General features: G+C 43.0%; 1 protein-coding gene across 1 annotated transcript in view; it reads right to left on the reverse strand.

Annotated features, from left to right (window-relative positions):
* The window catches only part of LOC143975584 (vomeronasal type-2 receptor 1-like), a 54827-nt gene that overhangs the window by 10526 nt on the left and 24633 nt on the right, over positions 1-19668 (reverse strand). Inside the window, exon 2 of the mRNA XM_077478049.1 lies at positions 10917-11208. Coding sequence (XP_077334175.1) covers positions 10917-11208 — 292 coding nt within the window. The remainder of the gene's footprint in view (positions 1-10916; positions 11209-19668) is intronic.

A 19668-nucleotide genomic window follows, 5' to 3' on the forward strand; every position in this document is an offset into this window, starting at 1 on the left:
TGGGTGCATGCTGTGTCGCAAACCATTCCGGATGGGTAGTCGTTTTGGAAGTATCCCGGGCTCAGCGATCAGCGGCGGTTATTTTTGCGAGATCCGCGGCCCGCGCCAAAGGAGAAGGGATTCGGGACCCCTGTGGTATCCCTCAGATCAGGTGGGGGGTCAAGAAGGATTTCCCAGTCACGTAGCAATTTCAGGCCTCCCTCAAGGGTGGAAATGGTATGGGGTATGCCATTGTAGGTGGCTAGGATGGTGGCTGGGTGCCGCCATTTGTACTGGATTTTATGGTTATTCATGGCCTTAGTGATAGATCTAAGTTGCCTGCGCATCTGTAGCGTGTATTGCGACAAGTCAGCGTAAAGTTGAATGTCGGAGTAGGGGGCAGGCAGGGGGGACAATTCTCTCGCCTTCAGGAGAATTTGTTCTTTGGCTTGGAAGAAGTGCACTCTGAGGAGAACGTCTCTGGGAACATCCGCCTCAAGATGGCGCGGTTTAGGCAGTCTATGTATGCGGTCAATCGTTAGCTCTATGGGTGACAGCTCTGGGAGCAAGCTAGAGAATAGGGTGCTAGCAAAATTATGCAGTTCTGTAGGTTGTACAGATTCTGGGATGCCACGTATCTTGACATTATTGCGCCTAGAGCGGTCCTCGAGGTCCGCGAGTTTAGATTTCATCCACAGAGAGTCTTCTCTTTGATCATGGTAGGCATCTACTAGGTCATTGACCGTTTCTGTGCACTCCTCCATTCTAGTCTCAATGAAAGTCACCCTGTTATCCATGTGCTTCATTTCAAGTGAAAACTTGTTGATTAAAGAGGAAAGATTCGACATGAGGGATGATTGGAGGGATAATAACATATCCTTCATGGTGGTATCTAGTACCGGTTGCCCCAGGGTGGGAAATTGAGCAATGGATGATTGTAAAGAAGAAATTGCTGCATCGTTGTGCAGGCCTGTACTCACAGTCTCCGCGGCCTGCCCCGGTACATCCATCTTCATCCTCGTTTTTGCTGGGCTCTGGGTAGCTGGCGTCGCAGGAGAGGAGTCTGGAGATTCTCCAGAGGATATCCTGTGTCTCATTTCATGCGGATGGCCTGTATTAAGCTCCGAAAAGGACAGGGAATGGCGTGCTGTCCCTCCGGCGGCGCCATCTTGTCCGCTGTGCCTGGCTGAGTGAGGCTGATAGGCAAAGGATTGCAGCCGCCGTGGGCCTGTATCCTGGCTTCGTTTTCGGGACATTCCGATTGCGGAGGTAGCGGGTGACAGCGGGGAGTCGAGCGGTGCCGCGGATGGCGTTGTGGGAGCCCGGTATGGTGCGTTCCGTCCGGATGATGTGCGGAGCTCTCAGCTCAAGCTGCCATTTTCGGCCGCGCACAAGCCACGCCCCCCTACCATCGCTGTTTTTAACGGCATGGCTATTGAGAGCCAGGTGTTGAGGAACTGGGGTCTTTCGGACTCTTCCCAACTATGCTGAGAGCACGGAAATCTTCTTGTTGAAAGATATACCATCGTACCTGAAAGGCATACATCTCTATGTGTGAGGAGAAAGGATGGCGTCCGCGCTCCTTTTCTATATCCAGGATCCTGCTGTTGCTACAGCAAGGAGTAGACCAGAAATTGGCTTTAGGCACCATCAAAGGACAAATATCAGCTTTGGCTGTCTTTTTTCAGTGATCCCTGTCATCTCACTCTCTAGTCAGCCCTTTTGTTCAAGGGGTCTGACATGTATTTCCTCCCTCCGGTGCGTCCACCATTACCCCGTGGGATCTGAACCTGGTGTTATCGGTGCTTCAAAAACCGCCATTTGAAAATATCAGGTCTGTTGACTCTTTCCCAGAAAGTGGTCTTTCTAGTGGCCATTTCAATTGGCCAGGAGGGTTTCGGAACTGGCGGCCTTGTCTTCCAAGTCACCCTATCTGGTTATCCACAGGGATAAGGTGGTGTTGCGTCCGCAACCTTCTTTTCTGCCAAAGGTGGTTTCGGCATTCCACATTAATGAAAACATTGTGCTACCATCTTTGCGTCCTAAGCTGAGACATCCTAAGGAGGTGGCCCTTCATACCCTGGACGTGGTTCAGGCTCTGAGGGTGTATTTGTCTGCCACGGCCCCATTTTGGAAGTCAGACTCCCTCTTTGTTTTGGTGGCTGGTCCGAAAAAAGGCATGGCAGTTTCGTCGGCCACCATTTCCAGATGGATCAGACAGATTGTAGTACAGGCCTATACCTTTAAGGGACAGGTGCCTCCCTTTCCGGTTATGGCCCTCTCCACAAGGGCAAGCGGAACGACTTGGGCCTTCCGACATCAAGGGTCTGTCGCTCAGGTGTGTAAACCGGCGACTTGGTCGTCTGTTCACACTTTTACAAAATTCTACAAGGTAGATGTCAGTGCATCGGCTGATGCTTGTTTTGGCTGCAAAGTTTTGCAGGCAGCTGTATAATTGCAATTGCACATACATTTTTTCCTGTTTTTTTGGGGGGAAAAAACGCAGTACTTTTTAAGTAAATGCACTGTTGCATTTGTTACCGCTCTTTTGGTGCGGTTTGAGGGTAGTGACTCTCTGTTGAGGAGCACCCTGGTTTTTTGTGGGTAAAAAAGTTTGGTTATTCCCACACACTGTCATTTTTTTTGTGGGTAAAGTTTGTACTAGTTCCCTCATGCCATGGTGGATGGAGTTTTATGCTGTCCCCCCGTTTTGGCACTGCTTGGGGATGTCCCAATGGTCTAAAGAGAGGAGCTGTGTCAGTCGGTGAATATAAGAAAAAATAGGATTTTTTGTACTCACCGTAAAATCCTTTTCTCTGTAATTCACCAACTGACACAGCACCTGCCCCTCCTATTTTTCTTTACGTTATACTGCTTGTTGACATACTGAAGCTCCATGGCAGGCTGAGGGGTTTGTTGCCTCAGGGACCCCCCCTTGGGCGGAACTAGAAGTTCTGAGTTTTTTCATTACATGTTAACATGTTATGCCTAGTCCTCTCCTAAAGGTGGCGTAACAACCCAATGGTCTAAAGAGAGGAGCTGTGTCAGTCGGTGAATTACAGAGAAAAGGATTTTACGGTGAGTACAAAAAATCCAATTTTTTCACTATTTGATTTATGGTCCCTGTAAGAGGGATGGTTTGAAGACAGTGTTGATTACTCAGGAGTTCTCACTCATGCAGGGTAAGGGGTAATGGGATAGTCTGGTTGGTGATGAGGGGACTGATTTTCAAGACTCTTTTCTTGCTTGGTAAGTCCTCATTAGGGACCATAGTTTGGAGAGATCTTTGATGTAGGAAAGAACCTCCCAACCCTAATTACAGGTACTTTTGTCCTGAAGGGGTTAACCCCTCTCTTAATGTGAGTCCAGAAAAGAAATAGGAAATAGCCATGTCGTTAAATGAGTTTTGGTAGCAAGAGTGGTTGAGCAAGAGTGGTGGACTGCTTGTGACTGATATGGCTAAGCTGCTATGGGTCTGGCCTTTTTTAACCCTGGAGCATGTAAGGGACTTTAATCTTTATTTCTTTATTTTGTAACACCAACAATTGATGGACTATTTTGTTTTTTCTTGTTATGCTAAAGAAAGCTGTTTATTTTCATGCCTTTTTAAAGAAACAACAAATAATGATTTACCTTTACAACTGACTGGTTGGTGATCCCAAGTCCCCATATCACAAGACATATTATGATCCAGGAACCTCAGATCTGCTCCAGAGAGTAGACTCAGAATACACCGAATAATGGCTGCCTTCAGAACTTGCATGACCAATCACTGCTCTTTCATAAGACATAGTTTAATAGTTTCATATTTGGTAAGGTTGAATAAAGACACCAGTCCATCCAGTTCAGTGTGTGTTTATGTCTCTACCACTTGCCATATCCCTGTATACTGAGTTCAATAAGATGCTCATCTAAGAGTTTTTTAAATTGGTGCCACTTTTTGCTGAAACCCCTGATTGTGGAAGGGAGTTCCACAGCCTTACCTTTCTAACAGTACATAACCCCTTATACCGTTTAAGGTTAAACTGCTTTACATTCAACATCATTGAGAGGCCACATGCCTTCTTGAGTTGGTTGTAAAACCACTTTTTGGACTTCTACCTATAGGTAAGCCTAGAATAAGGCTTACCTATTGGTAGTGGATATATTTTACTTGTAGTCCACCGAAAATTCCTACGGCACATACGCGGGGAAGAAACAAAACTAAGTGCCGTTTCTTCCCTAGCCTGTGCCATTAGTCGTGTCTCCCATGCACATCCACAGGAGTGACGTCACGTGGCTCCAGCGAATCACAGAGCCGGAGTCCGCGGCCCAGAAGGAAGAGGGCCAGAAGACGGATGCTGCCCACACAGGGGACATCGGTGGATTCTTTTTCAGGTTAGTGGCACATAATGGGCTCGTATGCGATGCATACGAGCCCATTATTCTTTTAATTTGCCGGCTGCAGCAGCGAGCAAAAAGAGGAAGTAAAACCCATCAGGATTTGCTTCCTCTTTAAGTGTCTATTCTACAGGGAGAATAAGTTTAATGTTCATAATCCTTCTAAGCTATGGAGGAAGACTTATAAGACTTATAAGACCTACCATATACAGGGTGATTTTCTACGTGTACGCCTCCTCCTTAGGGGTTTGCTCACTTACCAATCTGAAGAAGGCCTTCAATAGAGAATTAGCCCATACAAGAACTTCTTTGCTTTACGCCCCTCCGAAACCGAAACAACCAGACACTGTCAAAATTATTACGAAGTTCTCGGCTCACCATCGCCAACTCCGAACCATCTTATCAAATCACTGACATCCTTTAAACCTATCCCATTCCTAATAACTATGTTAAAACTACCCCAGAGCTAGTATTTTGAAGAGCCACTTCACTTAAAGATCAGTTAGCCAGTAGCCATTATAACATCACTATAGGTCCTCCATCTGGTCGTCGTGGCACTTTCTGATGTGACCAATGCCCACAGTGTCCCTGGATACTTGAAGGCACAACATATAAATTACCAAATGGTGAACTTTTTTCCCCACATACCTCTACCAGTTGCGGCGCAAAAGGGATCATATACCTGATGACATGTGTATGTAAGGCTTTCTATGTATAAAAACTGGTTTACAGGTAAAAAAACAAGTGATGACATGTAAAAATGCAAGGCAGTGAGGAAAGTAATAAGCCAAGCCCAAGCCAAGCCAAGTTTTTAGAAATAAATATCCATTTGATCCATACTATGTGGAAGCTGTTTTCTTTTTCCACATATTATCCAGATGTGAATGGATGTGCTGTGCATTTTTGAACCTACCCCCAGTTCCAGTTGAGATGGTTGTCATTTGGAGGTCGATTCTGAGGTCATCCATGGCTCCCCTGGATCCCACTCTGGAAGCTTGGACCCCTGCCAGTTTCACACATCTGCCATTTGTGACACACTGCCTGTTAGACTCTGTGTCATTGACATTGGAGTCCATCTGTTCTGGTAAGAGCATTCACATTTCATTTTGTTGCTGATGATTGATGATCCAGACGTTTTTCCTTAAAGCGGAGGTCCACCCTAAAATGGACCTTCCGCTCATCGGATTCCTCCCCCCCCTCCGGCGCCACAATTGGCACCTTTCAGGGGGGAGGGGGGTGCAGTTACCTGGATAATCCAGGTAACTGCACCCACTTCCGGGCTAGCTCTCTGCGGAAAGGGGCGTACATTACGCCCCTTTCCGCAAGTGCCCGCCCCCTTCCGCAAGTGCCCCGCTGCCTGCTGGGAAACACACAGATCCCAGAGGCAGCGGGGACTGTCCTCATTGCGCAGCGCGGCTCGCGCATGCGCAGTAGGGAACCGGGAAATGAAGCCGAAAGGCTCCATTTCCTGATTCCCATACCCAAGATGGCGGCGGCAGCACTCGAGTGTCGATCTAGAGATCGGCTTCGGGTGCCGACATCGCGGGCGCGCTGGACAGGTAAGTGTCACTATTTTAAAAGTCAGCAGCTGCAGTATTTGTAGCTGCTGACTTTAAAAAAAAAAAAAAAAACGCGGAGTCCCGGCGGACTCCCGCTTTAATGGATAGAGTGTTCCAGCCCACTCGTTTGTGAATTTCCATCATCCGGTGTTTGATGCTACAGTTTTTGTTCCACGTTGTCATTTTTTGTTGGACACTATTTGCATATTGTTTACCTATTATCATTTTTTACAGATGGACTTTTTGAGTTGTTTTTATTATCATTGTCACTTTTAGTATCATCACATATATCACAATTTTTGTGCATATTGTTTTAGCACTACATTTATCATCACTAGCAACACTACTGGCGCCCGTCTCTCCACATTTCACCAGCTCCGCTGGGATAAATCTCTGCCTTTTCCTGGCCCTGCCAGGGGCCTTTGGTAGCCAAGAAGATTGCCAGAATACAACATCTGAATCTGTGCTTGTATAGGGGCACCTGATACATTGAAACTACAAGGTAACTGCTAAACTTGTGAATGTGTATTCAGTCGACTTTGTGATTCACACACCCCTCTCAAGTTTAACCAAAAAGTTCTGACACAATAGATAATTGAGAAACCTGCATTCCCAGAACCCTAAAGCCGCCATTTTCTGTTTTTAATTTGAAAGATTCACATGTCATCTCTCTGCTTCTGCTCATTGAACAATGGATAATCATCTAATGTCTGTGCCCAATGTAAAGACAGGTGGCCCAAGAAGCTGTGGGGCCAAACTAGGGAAATGAATGGAATCTTCCTGGCTGTGTTGCCAATGTCCTGCAACATTTTTTACTGACAGAACATAGAAAATCTACTGGCAGAGCACATTTTTTTACTGGCAACCTGAAAAATGACAGAACTAATTTTGAAAACAATATTAAAGACAATTGCTATTTATTACAATATGGAAACACCGACAATACCCATATCAAATAATTTGTCTGTGATCAGGCATGGGTTGGTGTTTCTTCCCGTGAATTGGTGCCCAATTGTTTGCTCTGACATCATTCAATATAGATTGGTTTCTGAATCTCCTAAGTATTGGAGTCAGAGCCCACAGGTTGAGAATTTTCTGCTACCCTTCTTTGATGCACTTAAGTATGTATATATGTATTTGGTTCAAATTATTATTTTTTGTATCTTTTCAAACTTGAGATCTGTATAATTAATATACACATTTGTGTCTATGTATTAGAGAAAAATGTCAATGCATGTTCCTGAAGATGCCACATGGCGAAACATGTTGAATTAGTGTGTGGAAAACTGAACAGACATGTGGATACACTACATAGAATAAGTGGTGTCTGTCCCTTTCTATGTGACTATTGTCCTTGTCCCCTTTTTGTTCATGTTGTAATAAAATAATTCATTTTTTTCATACTTTGTTGTCACATATAAATTTTATTATACCAAGCACTCACAAAGTCCCACACTGCCAATTTGATGTTTTTCTTTGTTCTTTCTACAAAGGGATGATGGTGCCAAATTAACATATCTGTGCTTTGATCACTCTAAGGCCGCGTACACACGGGCGGACTGTCTGACGGACTTGGTCCGCTGAAACGTAATTCAGCGGACAATCCGCTCGTGTGTGGGCTTCAGCGGACTTTTTCAGCGGACAGTCTGGCGGACTAAGTCTTTCGGAATTTCCGTAATATTGTCCGTCCAACTTTGGTTTCAGCGGACAGTCCGCTCGTGAGTAGGCAAGTTGGACGGACTAAGTATGGTGCATGCTCAGAAAGGATTTACACGGCCGAAGGTTGCATTGCAGTGTATTGGACGTCGTATTTCTAGTCCTGTCGTACGTGCTGTACACATCATCGCGCAAGCTTTCAGCGGACTGTCTGTTCGTCGTGTGTGGTCAAGTCCGTTCATTCAAAAGTAGGACGGACTGTCTGTCGGATTGTCTGACGGACTTAGTTGGACGGACAGTCCTCTCGTGTGTACGTGGCCTAATCCATTATTTTACAAGTAATTTGTCTGGTTTACCAACACAGCATGACAAATTATCAGCCCTTGATATTTACAGACAGTTGTAGAAAATCACATATTTTTACAAACTGTCCGTAAATTTACTGATGGTTGGCAATCCTACTTCCTGGACAAGCAGGGTTGCAGAACTATGTGAATGACATGACTGGCTCAATAGGATTGCAAACTCCTCTGCCGGCAAAGAGCATATATGTATTTCAAAAGAGCATTTTGCTGTTTGCTGAGTTCAGTGTTAAAGCAAAATTTAAGTTCTGCTGCAACAGACAGTGAGCAGCCAGGCTTTGATTGCAGAGGAGACATGGAATTAGACATGCGCACAGCCAAAAAATGAGTTCATTTTAGTTTTCGTTTCATTCCTTTTTTTTCATTTTTGGATCATTCATTATGATTAGGCTTGTGCAATTCGTTTCGTAACGAATCGAAATTCGGCCGAATATTGCATCTGATGCATCCGAATGTCCGAATAAAAAAAAAAAAAAATAATAAAAATTCTTTAAAGATCTAATGAAACAAAAGGTCAGCTCAAAGTAAATCTTATAGTCCAATCAGCTAATTAATTTTGTGCCGGAGGATGGATTACTGGCAAAGTGCATTCCTGAGAACTGAGTTAGAAGGGTGTTGTATTGTATTTGAGCCGAGGAGAAGAGACGTTGTCATTGTGTGTGTTAAAAGATTCAATGAACAAACAACTTTCCAAACTACGAATCATTATCACGAATGTCTATACATACATAAATAGTGAATTTCAACGAATAGGAACAAATGAATTCGACACTCTACGAATAATAACGGATTATCCGAAAACGTATTAACGTAACATAACGAGTATAACAGAACTAAATTATGTATTTTACAAATGACAACGAACCGAAACTAAACAAAATTTTCCGTTGTGCACAAGTCTAATTATGATCGCAATTCATAAATTCATAAATATTCGTAAATTCGAAAATTCGTAAATTCAAAAATCCAAAAATAAGAAAGAAAATTTAAAGGAATAACCAACTAACTATTAAATTATAGGTATTGTAATTTCCTTTAAAATGTGGCTGTTAGTGAACATAACTAAAATAAATGTATCCAAATTTACAAATTATCCAAAATAACGAATGCCGCATCTAAACAAATGGACCAGAACAAATTAATAATAAATAATAATAAAACATTTTTATTATTATTATTGCTTATTATTATTAATTCATTACATTCCATTTGTTTGGATACGGCATTCGTTATTTCAGATAATTCGTATCTTAGGATAAATTTGTATTTGTTACGTTCACTAACAGTCAAATTTGAAAGGAAATTACAATACCTATAATTTAATAGTTAGTAATAGTTACATTTATTATTAGTTAGTTATTATTTCAGATTTTCACATTTTCAGGTTTATAAGCTTTCGAATTTTCGAACTTATGAACTTACGAATTTACAAATTTTCGAATTTACGAATATTACGAATATTCGGAAAAATTTGTTCATTGGGTTTTCGTTAATTCGGATATTTCTGAATTAACAAATTTGTCGAAAAAAACTAATTTGGAACAAAATAAATTGCACATGTCTACATGCAATATCTCTTTTTCAATAAAATGGCCATACCTGTCTGCTTAACATCTTCTCCAGCGCAGTAAACTGAGCTGCAAATGTACCACCCTCTGTGTGCCAGAATGATGGCCTCCTGTGCATGCGCAGGAGTGACGTAATCCCACGCTGGCAAATGAAGACGGCCAAAGACAGATGTTGGCGCAAGCGATGGACCCAGGAGAAGATGTTGGCCAAAGCGAGGGACCATCAGAAAGGTGAGAGCTAACCCTTTAGTTGTGATTTAACCACTTCCTGCTCGACCTATAGCAGAATGACGGTTGGTTTGGTGGTTCTTTTATCCTGACTGGGCGTTATATGACGTCTTTCAGGATAACATGAACAGTCTGACACACCACATCTCCGATTATGGTAAGGAGCCTCTGACGGAGGCTCCTTACCACGTGATCAGCTGTGACCAATCACAGCTGATCATCGTGTGAACCAGGAAGTGCCAGTAAACGTCTTTCCTCGGTTCTTCAGTGCCCATCCGTAATACCTGTCAGTACCTCATCATCAGTGCTGCCCATCAGTGCCATCTATTAGTGTCCATCAGTGCCGCCTGTCAGTGCCCATAAGTACCCATCAGTGCTGCCTATCAGTGCCCATCAGTGATGCATATCAGTGCTGCCTATCAGTGCCCATCAATTCTACATATTAGTGCCTCCTCATCAGTGTCCATTAATAAAGGAGAAAACAAAATATAACATAAACTAAGAAAACCTTTTTTTTCCCAAAATTTCTGCATTTTTTAATTTATTTAGCAAAAAATAAAAACCCCAGTGATGATCAAATACCACTATAAGAAAGGTCTATTTGTAGGAAGAAAATTATGAAAATTTTGTTTGAGTACAGTGTTGCATGACTGCACAATTGTCATTTAAAGTGCGACAGCGCTGAAAGCTGAAAATTGCCCTGGGCAGGAAAGGGCGAAAATGCCCGGTATTGAACTGGTTAAAGAGGAAGAAAACTCTTACTATTTAAAAACCTCTGGCAGGCAGGGTATTTACGACAGACAAGGCCCTATTTGTCTCTTCTGCCATAAATGCATCCTTCTGCCTGTCAGCTGTCATGCTCACTGAGCTGTGCGTGAGGCGTGGCGCCATTGTGCCATCATTGCGGCCTGGTCTATCAAGTCGCTGAAGACACAGGACCCAGAAGGAAGACCAGGTGAAGATGGAAGCACTGGGGACCCGCCGTATTGCTCCCAGTGCTGTACTGGGAGGACACCATATGACAGGTAAGTCTGCCACAATGTAATAATATGCTGTGTATACTAAAAAATAAATAAATTGCAGACTTTATTTCTGTTTTAATGTAACCTGAGTACATACAGTAAATTCATTTGCATACCATGTCAATTATATGGACTAATTATGAGGCAATAACTTCTTCCCACCTGTGAGATTCCATATAGCTTTAGCACTTGTGCTATGTGCATAGATATTTCTGAAGACCAATCCCCAATAACACCAGCCAGTTTATATTGATCCATACAGGAGTAGTTTGGAATTGAGGCCTTGGCACCAGACAGGATGTTCAAGACACTCTCTATGGCCTTGTTCGCGTCATTACAGGAATCATATATGTGATATCCCAGAGTCACATTGGGTAAAATATTGGGGTTCTTGTTTATCTCATCTATGGCGAGTCTGAACACAAGGATATATTTGTAGTAATTTAAGGATGGTCTGTGAAAAAGGAAGATGTAGGGAAAAAAATTAGATCAAAGGGAAACTAGCACACTCAATACCTTTCAAAGAAAAAAATAGGATGCCTATGAATGTAACTATCTAGCAGTCTTGGAGATTTTCTGTGATTTAATTTAGACATGTGCACTGTCAAAAAATGTGTTCATTTTCGTTTTTATTCGTTTTTTTTGTTTTGTTTTGTTTTTCATTTTTCAGGTCTTTCGTTATGCTTGTAATTCATTATTTCAAATAAATTGGGAAATTACAAAATTCAGAAATTCAAAATAGAAAAAATTCTAAATTAGAAAATTCTAAAATTAGAAAATTTTAAAATTTTAAAAATTCAGAAATTCTAAAATGTGAAAATTCGAATTTGTAAATTTGGAAACTCAGAAATTCAAAAATAAGAAGCAAAATCAGAAATACTAACTAACTAGCTAATAATAACTATTAAATTATAGGTATTGGATTTTCCTTTCAAATTTCGCTGTTAGTGAATATAACAAATACTAGTTATTTATTATAATTATTATATTAATTATTTATTATTATTATTATTATTATTAATAATTATTATTAATTTGTTCCGTTCCATTCGTTTTATTTGCGGCATTCATTATTTCGGATAATTCATAACTTCGGCTAAATTTGAAAGGAAATTCCAATACCTATAATATAATAGTAATAATTTTTATAAGTTAGTTACTATTTCAAATTTTCAAATTTTGGGGTTTTCTAATTTTCCGATATTCGTTCTTTTGAATTTTCATAATTTCGTTCTAATTTTTGAATTTCCGCACTTCCAAATTTTGGAATTTCCGAATTTAGAAATTTTAAATTTTTGAATTTCAAAATTTTCAAGTTTTGTTTTTCGGATTTTTGAATTTTCAGATTTTCTAATTTTTGGAAAAATTTGTTAAACGGGTTTTCATTAATTAGAATATTTCTGAATTAACAAATTTATCTAATTTTGTTGAAAAACGAATTTGAAATCAAACAAATTGCACATGTTTAATATATTTGACATATGATCTGAACTCACTGCTGAAACATCTAAGCTTGTGACTTGCTAGAAAGATACAATGAACAGCCTGATGGAATGTTGTTACTGGACTACAATTTTTTTTTTTTGTTTAAACTTTTGCTTCCTGAAAAAACTTTTTCTGATTATAGACCCCTCCAAAACCAAATTCACATACAATTGCAGAATGACTGTATCACATATGAATCCTGAGAAATATATAATTAACCTCTAATGAATATAATGTATTAAATCACATACATGCATGTTTCTGACACCACATGAGTACAAAAAAAGGTTAAAAGTGTTTTGATGTTGATTTGTATTCAGTGTCTACTGCAGTCTCCAACAATAGTCACACGTTAATGGATTTCTCTGATACCATTTTTCCATTGTAGGAATGCCCTGGTGAAACCCCTCAGCATGTTTGCTGCTGACTGCACCTGTATTTTCTGGAAAGAAGTCTAAGCCCTTGTACACATGGTCGGACATTCCGACAACAAAATCCGTTGGATTTTGTCTGACGGATTTTGTCCGAAACTGGTGTTGCATACACACGGTCGGACAAAGTTGATGGAAAATCCGATCGTTCGTGATGACGTTATTTAGTTACGACGGGACTACGTTCAGGCTAGTAGCCAATAGCTTTGGTCTAGGAATTTGATCTGAGCCTGCGTGGCACTTTGTCCGATCGGAATTCTCTACAAACGATTGGACAAAGTCCGTTCAGATCATGTTGTTGGAAAATTTTTATATCCAACTCTCAAACTTTGTTGGTCGGACATTCCGACGGAAAAAGTCAGATGAAGCCCACACACGGTCGGATTATCCGACAACACGGACCGATCGGACATTTTCCGCCAGAATGTCCGACCGGGCTTAGTGTGAAGGCAGAAAATGAATCTTCCCTGACATGTTGCATTCAAGGATTTGAATGCTGTAAGAAGTTTTTTCAACCAGCTGAATGTAATGTGTTGCTCTGTAGTTGCCAAGGAAATTCTTGCATGCTTTCCAGGCAATTTTTTATGGCCCCACCAACAGATCTTCAAACCACCGTTATATCTGATCCGTGGACCAACAAAAATGCTTTCCTTATGCCCTGTACACACGGTCGGATGTTCGATGGGAGCTATTTGTCAGAAATTCTAACCGTGTGCAGGCTCCATCATACATTTTCCATCTGAATTTCCATCACACAAAATTTGAGATCTGGATCTCAAATTTTCCAACAACAAAATCCGTTGGCAGAAATTCCGATTGTGTGTACACAATTCCTACACACAAAGTCCCACACATACTCAGAATCAAGCAGAAGAGGCGCACTGGCTATTGAACTTAATTTTTCTCGGCTCGTCATACGTGTTGTACGTCACCGCGTTCTTGATGTTCTCAATTTCTGACCAACTTTGTGTGACCGTGTGTATGCAAGATAGGTTTGGGCCATCATACTTTGGAAAAAATCCATGGATTTTGCTGATGAAATGTCCGATCAATGTCCGATCGTGTGTGTGGGGCATTAGACTTCTGGTTTGGTAAACATAGTGAGGCTGCCATGTACAGCCTACTTGCCTAAGCTTGTGGGCATTGCACCTGCATTGAGATTCCATGCAGAAAAAAGTGAAGTCATGGATGTCACAGTTCATTTTTGTTATCGATGATGTTATCTTATGCTTCTCTTTTTGATTTTACTCTAGTCTTCTCCTTGGTTTTACTCTATTCTTCTCATCACTTCTCCCTGGTTTTACTACATGCTCCTGTAAGTTCTTTAGGTTGCACACGGTGAAGTCCGCAAGCCTATTACCACCTTACACTTATTCCTGCATTCACTGCTTCCCTCCCCCACTACATAATTAAAGTTACCTCATGAAATGTAAAAGATTTACTCTCTCGCATGAAGCAAGTGAAAATTCTTAGCCCTTGTACACATGGTCGGACATTCCGACAACCAAATCCGCTGGATTTTGTCCGAAACTGTTGCATTCACACGGTCGGACAAAGTTGTTGGAAAATCCGATCGTTCAAAACGTGATGACGTTATGTCGTTAAGACGGGACTACGTTCAGGCTAGTAGCCAATAGCTTTGGTGTAGGACTTTGATCTGAGCATGCGTGGCACTTTGTCCAATCGGAATTCTGTACACATGATTGGACAAGGTCCGATCGGATCATGTTGTCGGAAAATTTTACCGACAAGTTGGAAAACTTGGTCCGTCGGATATTCCGATGGAAACAGTCCGATGAAGACCACACACAGTCGGATTATCCGACAAAACGGTCCGATCGGACACATTCCGTCGGAATCTCCGACCGTGTGTACAAGGGCTTAGACACCTAAAATGCCTGAAAGCAAATATTGCCCTACAGCAGGAAACATCCAGGCCATGGATTTCTTTCACACAAAAACACAATGGGTGGGCACTGTTATAGGATATGAGGCCTTCAACCAGAAGTCTAGAGTCCTTGTATTCATAGATTCATGAAAACCTCCCTTGCTTTTCCTCTCTTCTTCATTGTAATTTTCAAATTTACAACCCCCCCCCCCCCCCCCTTGACCTTTGCACACATTATAGTTTTGCATATTGTTGATATTCATGTTATGCTAATGTGATATGTATCACATGATGAATCATCATTACTTTAGTTCTCTTGCAGTCTCCAACAATAGTCCCATGTTAATGGATTTAATGCAATTTACCATTGTTTCCGGCATATAGGTTTACTTTTTATACTTAAAAACATCCCCCCAAAAATCGGGGGGGGTTGTCTTATATGCGGGGTATAAATGTGCACCTTTAGTTAGTTTGGGCCAAGCTGACCCAAAACGAATGTCCCTAATCTGTCAGCCCGCTCGATGTCCCTTCCCGATCATAAAACATAATTTCCTGACAAGTGCAGAGAGTTCTGTCAGCTGACAAAAATAAAATTAAAAAATCCAGGCAGCCTGCCAAGTTTTATCACAACATCACGGATAACTATAAACAACGTATAATTTGCTCCTTAGATCAAAGGAATGAACTTTCGTCTGTAGACGAGGGACGTTTAACCACTTAAAGCCTAAACCTTTTTCTGACACTTGCAGCATAGAAGTTAAAATCAATATTTCCTGACAGACTCCATGGCAGCAACGTGTGGGTTAAGTCCCGCTTCCACTACCCTATAGGACACTACTCCCATAAATCTTCGCTCCCTGCCACTGGCCGTGTTCTTTTTTTGTCCTCCTCCGAAGGTGGTCTTTCTACCTGAAGATTTATCATCCCCACGATCGAGGTCGGCTGGTCTGCGACTCTGGGTCTGGAAAGTCGCATTACTCCGCTAAGCCCTAGCTATTAGCAGGGTATGGAGTGGGCAGTGGAAAAGGCGCTGTGAAGAAGCCCATGTCCTGGCCACTGGCAGGCAGGCTGCGCATTGGTCGGATAGCCAGCTATTAGCAGGTGACCTGTTTTGCCCCCTGGAAAGTCCGGTGTCATCTTACCTTACCTTCGGCCGAGTGATCGATCGTTGTGGGAGTGGTGAGAGGTTCTATAAGTTCATTATGGCAGCAGTTTTTGTATCTTTTATCTGTCTTCGTTTTTTCTGTTTGTTTCTATGTGCAGGCATGGCGGCTGGTTCTTCCGCGTTCCAGCCGCCGTTCTACTTCTGGGTTTGCGTTCTCGGCCATACTGCGCATGCGCGAATGCGGTTGAGATCGAGGCTTGGTTTCGCGCATGCGCGATAGCGGCAAATTGCCGCTATTTCGCGCATGCGCACAGGCGCGTCGGTGACATCACAGGGGCGGGCTATTTAAGAGCCCCCACTTTCTCCAGGAAGGTAGACTCAGCTGCAGGATACTTGGGAATCCTCTGCGCATAGCCACCCCTCAGCTGCCATATCTGACAGTGACTCTGATGAAAGTGATCCCTGTGTGGGTTTTGATTTCGCTCTACTTCCTCCTCTGGTCAGAGCTGTTAGAGAGACACTGAACTGGGAAGATTCTGTTGCTGCTCCTTCCAAACAGAGAAAATTCTTTAAGCAATTAAAGAAGGAACGGATTAATTTTCCTTTTATCTCTGAGCTAGTTGAGATTATCACAGATGAATGGGGCAAGGTGGAGAAGAAAAATTCCATGCTATCAAAGGTTTCGAAACTCTATCCTTTCAATGAAGAAGAGGTGAAGCATTTGGAGTCAGCGCCATTGGTAGACGCAGCAGTCATGAGGCTGGTGAAACATGTCACACAGGAATGGCCTGTAAGCCAGCGCTAGCTCTGGCCGCTATGTCCAAAGCAATGGAGATATGGACGGATAGTGTAGATGAGACACTTAGAAATATCTCTGAAGATACGGCTAAGAGCTCGCCTATCCAAGAACTTAGGCTGGCCTCCGCCTTTCTTGGGGAGGCCTCTATCAACATCATACGCCTGGTGGCTCGGGTGATGCTTTCTTCTGTTACGGCTAAACGGGCTCTTTGGCTCCGCCCTTGGCTGGCGGACCCAGCCTCAAAACAAGTATGGTGCCGTATTCCCTTTGAAGGGTCCTCCCTTTTCGGCAATAAGTTGGATGAGGCTATTACCCGAGCCACTGGTGGAAAGTCGGGGTTCCTCCCCCAGGACCGGCGTTTGCAAGCCCAGAGAAGGTCTTTTCCAAAGAGACAGTACCAGGAACGAGCCAGGGAAGCTCGCAGTTAAAGACCGGGCCGTGAATTTTCCAGGTCCTGGAAATCAAGACAATCCTCTTTTAAAAAATCTACAAAAAGTGATTTAAAGGGAGAGAGGGAACCGACTAAATCCTTTTGAGGTTGGGCCCACTCAGACAGGGCAGGTGGGGGCTCGTCTTTTCCACTTTCGCCATGTCTGGGCGGCCTCGATCCAAGACTTCTGGACCGTTAAGACTGTCTCCTCAGGTCATGTTTGGACCTTCAAGGAATCTCCCAGGCTCAGATGGGTCCCCACCTCTCTTCCGGCTTCAGACGAAAAAAGGCTAATTCTTCTAGCCTACGTGGAATCTTTGTTGGCTCAAGGCACCGTTATCCATGTTCCAGTCATTCAGCGAGGCATGGGAATCTACTCTCCTTTGTTTATGGTCCAGAAAAAGAGCGGGGCCTGGAGGCCGGTCATAGATCTAACTCACTTGAACAGTTTTATCAAAAAAGAAAAATTCAAGATGGAGTCATTATCCACAATTCAACAATCTGTTCAAGCAGGGGACTGGATGGTCTCCATAGACCTCAAGGATGCCTATTTTCATGTCCCAGTTGCAGAAAATTACCTGCAGTATCTCCGCTTCTCTGTGGGCAAAAGCCATTTTCAATTTACATGCCTTCCCTTCGGGCTATCAACTACTCCTCGTGTATTTTCAAAAGTACTGTTGGCAGTGGTAGCTCTTCTGAGAACTAAAGGGATTCGTCTACATCACTACCTAGACGACCTTCTGTTGTTGGCTCAAGACAAGGATCAACTTCTGGTACACAGAAAGCAGGTCATCTCCACCCTACAGGAGTTCGGGTGGATCTTGAACTTGGAGAAGAGCCAGCTGGTCCCATCTCAGCGGCTGGTGTTCTTAGGGGCCCTATTCAACACTGTCAGAGGCACCATCTCATTACCAGAAGAGAAGTTGTCAGTGGTCAGGGACAGAATCCATCCAGCCCTCTCTGCCTCTCATCTCCAGGCTTTCCAGTGCCTGAAAATTATAGGCACTATGGTAGCGACAATTCCGATGGTGAGGTGGGCACAGTGGAGGATGAGGCCCTTTCAGAAGGGTTTCCTTCATCAATGGTCAGGCAGCAAAACCCAGCTGATTCAGATCACCTTATCCATGAGGAATTCCCTTCCGTGGTGGCTCCAACGGGAAATTCTCTGCAACTGCCATTCCATTCTCCCCATCTCATTGGTCACCATAACAACGGATGCCAGCAACAGAGGTTGGGGCGCCCACTGTTTGGCGGAAGTGGCTCAGGGCACCTGAATTCTCCCCTCCAGAGGGACGGTGTCAAACATCCTGGAGTTAAGGGCAGCCTTTCAAGCTCTGCTAGCCTTTCGGCATCTGATTTCAGGAGCCTCGGTCTCACTCAGGCTAGACAATACCACAGCAGTAGCGTACATAAGAAGGCAAGGGGGTACCCGAAGTCTATCCCTTCTCCAGGAGGTGGAACCGATCATGACCTGGGCTCAGAGGAACCTGAAGGATCTGACAGCATCCTATGTCCCAGGGATTCAGAACGTTCAGGCAGACTTTCTTTCCCGGATACTTCTGGACAACAACGAGTGGTCTCTTCACGAGGAAGTGTTCAACTGGATCCTGACAATGGGGCTCTCCCCAGAAGTCGACCTGTTTGCCTCTCCCTGCAACAAAAAACTGGAGAAGTATTATTCAAGGTACAGGGATTAGAGATGAGCCGAACACCCCCCGGTTCGGTTCGCACCAGAACTTTCGAACGGACCCCAAATTCGAACGAACTTTAGAACCCCATTGAAGTCTATGGGACTCGAACGTTCGAAATTAAAAGTGCTAATTTTAACGGCTAATATGCAAGATACTGTCCTAAAAAGGGTTTGGGGACCTGGCTCCTGCCCCAGGGGACATGGGTCAATGCCTAAAATGTTTTTAAAAATGGCTGTTTTGGCGGGAGTACTGATTTTAATGACGATTAAAGTGAAAAAAAAAGTGAAATATTCCTTTAAATATGGTGCATGGGGGGTATCTGTAGTATGCCTGTGAAGTGCCACGTGTTTCCCGTGTTTAGAACAGTCCCTGCACAAAATGACATTAAACGGAAATAACACCATTTAAAACTGCTTGCGGTTTTAATCATATATCTGGTTCCTGCAATATGGTTGAAAATCATTGAGAATGGGTAGCCCTCCCTGCCCATTACCAGCCTATTTGGGTCTTGTACGCATATTAAGGGGAACCCTGTACCCATATTAAAAAAAGGAAATGCGTGTGGCCCCCAGGCCCTATATACTCAGAACAGCAGTATACAGGCGGTGCAAACAAGACAGGGACTGTGTAGGTTTGTTGTGTTAAGTTGAATGTTTGTAATTTTCAACTGGTACATTTTTAAAGTGTAGCTCCAGTCCAAAAAACTATTTTTAAGCTTTTTGGAAAACATAGGGAAGGGTTATCACCCCTGTATAATTTGTTTTGTCGTCCATCTTTTTTCATCTCACTTGCTGTTGTCTCCTTCCTTTTGCAAGTAGGAGATGTTTGTAAGTTGGATGTTTGAAAGTAGGGGCCTGCCCTATATGCTCTGCAGAAATGGCGGAACAAGGTGTTGGTTTTGCCACAACATTGTAAGCCCTCAAAGTGACTCTTGGTGGGCGCTGGAGCGCCCTGCTGTGAACGATTATATCAAGAATTGTAATTACATGTCATTGTTGAACAGTGGTAGAAAAATTGACCTTTGGTGGTTGTGGTGCTGGTGCCACAACAATATAAGTCCTCACCATTACTCTGGGTGGGCACAG

Source organism: Lithobates pipiens, unplaced genomic scaffold (assembly GCF_037356315.1).
Source record: "Lithobates pipiens isolate NorthernLeopardFrog02 unplaced genomic scaffold, aLitPip1_a1.2 Scaffold_13, whole genome shotgun sequence".
Taxonomy (NCBI): Eukaryota; Metazoa; Chordata; class Amphibia; order Anura; family Ranidae; genus Lithobates; species Lithobates pipiens.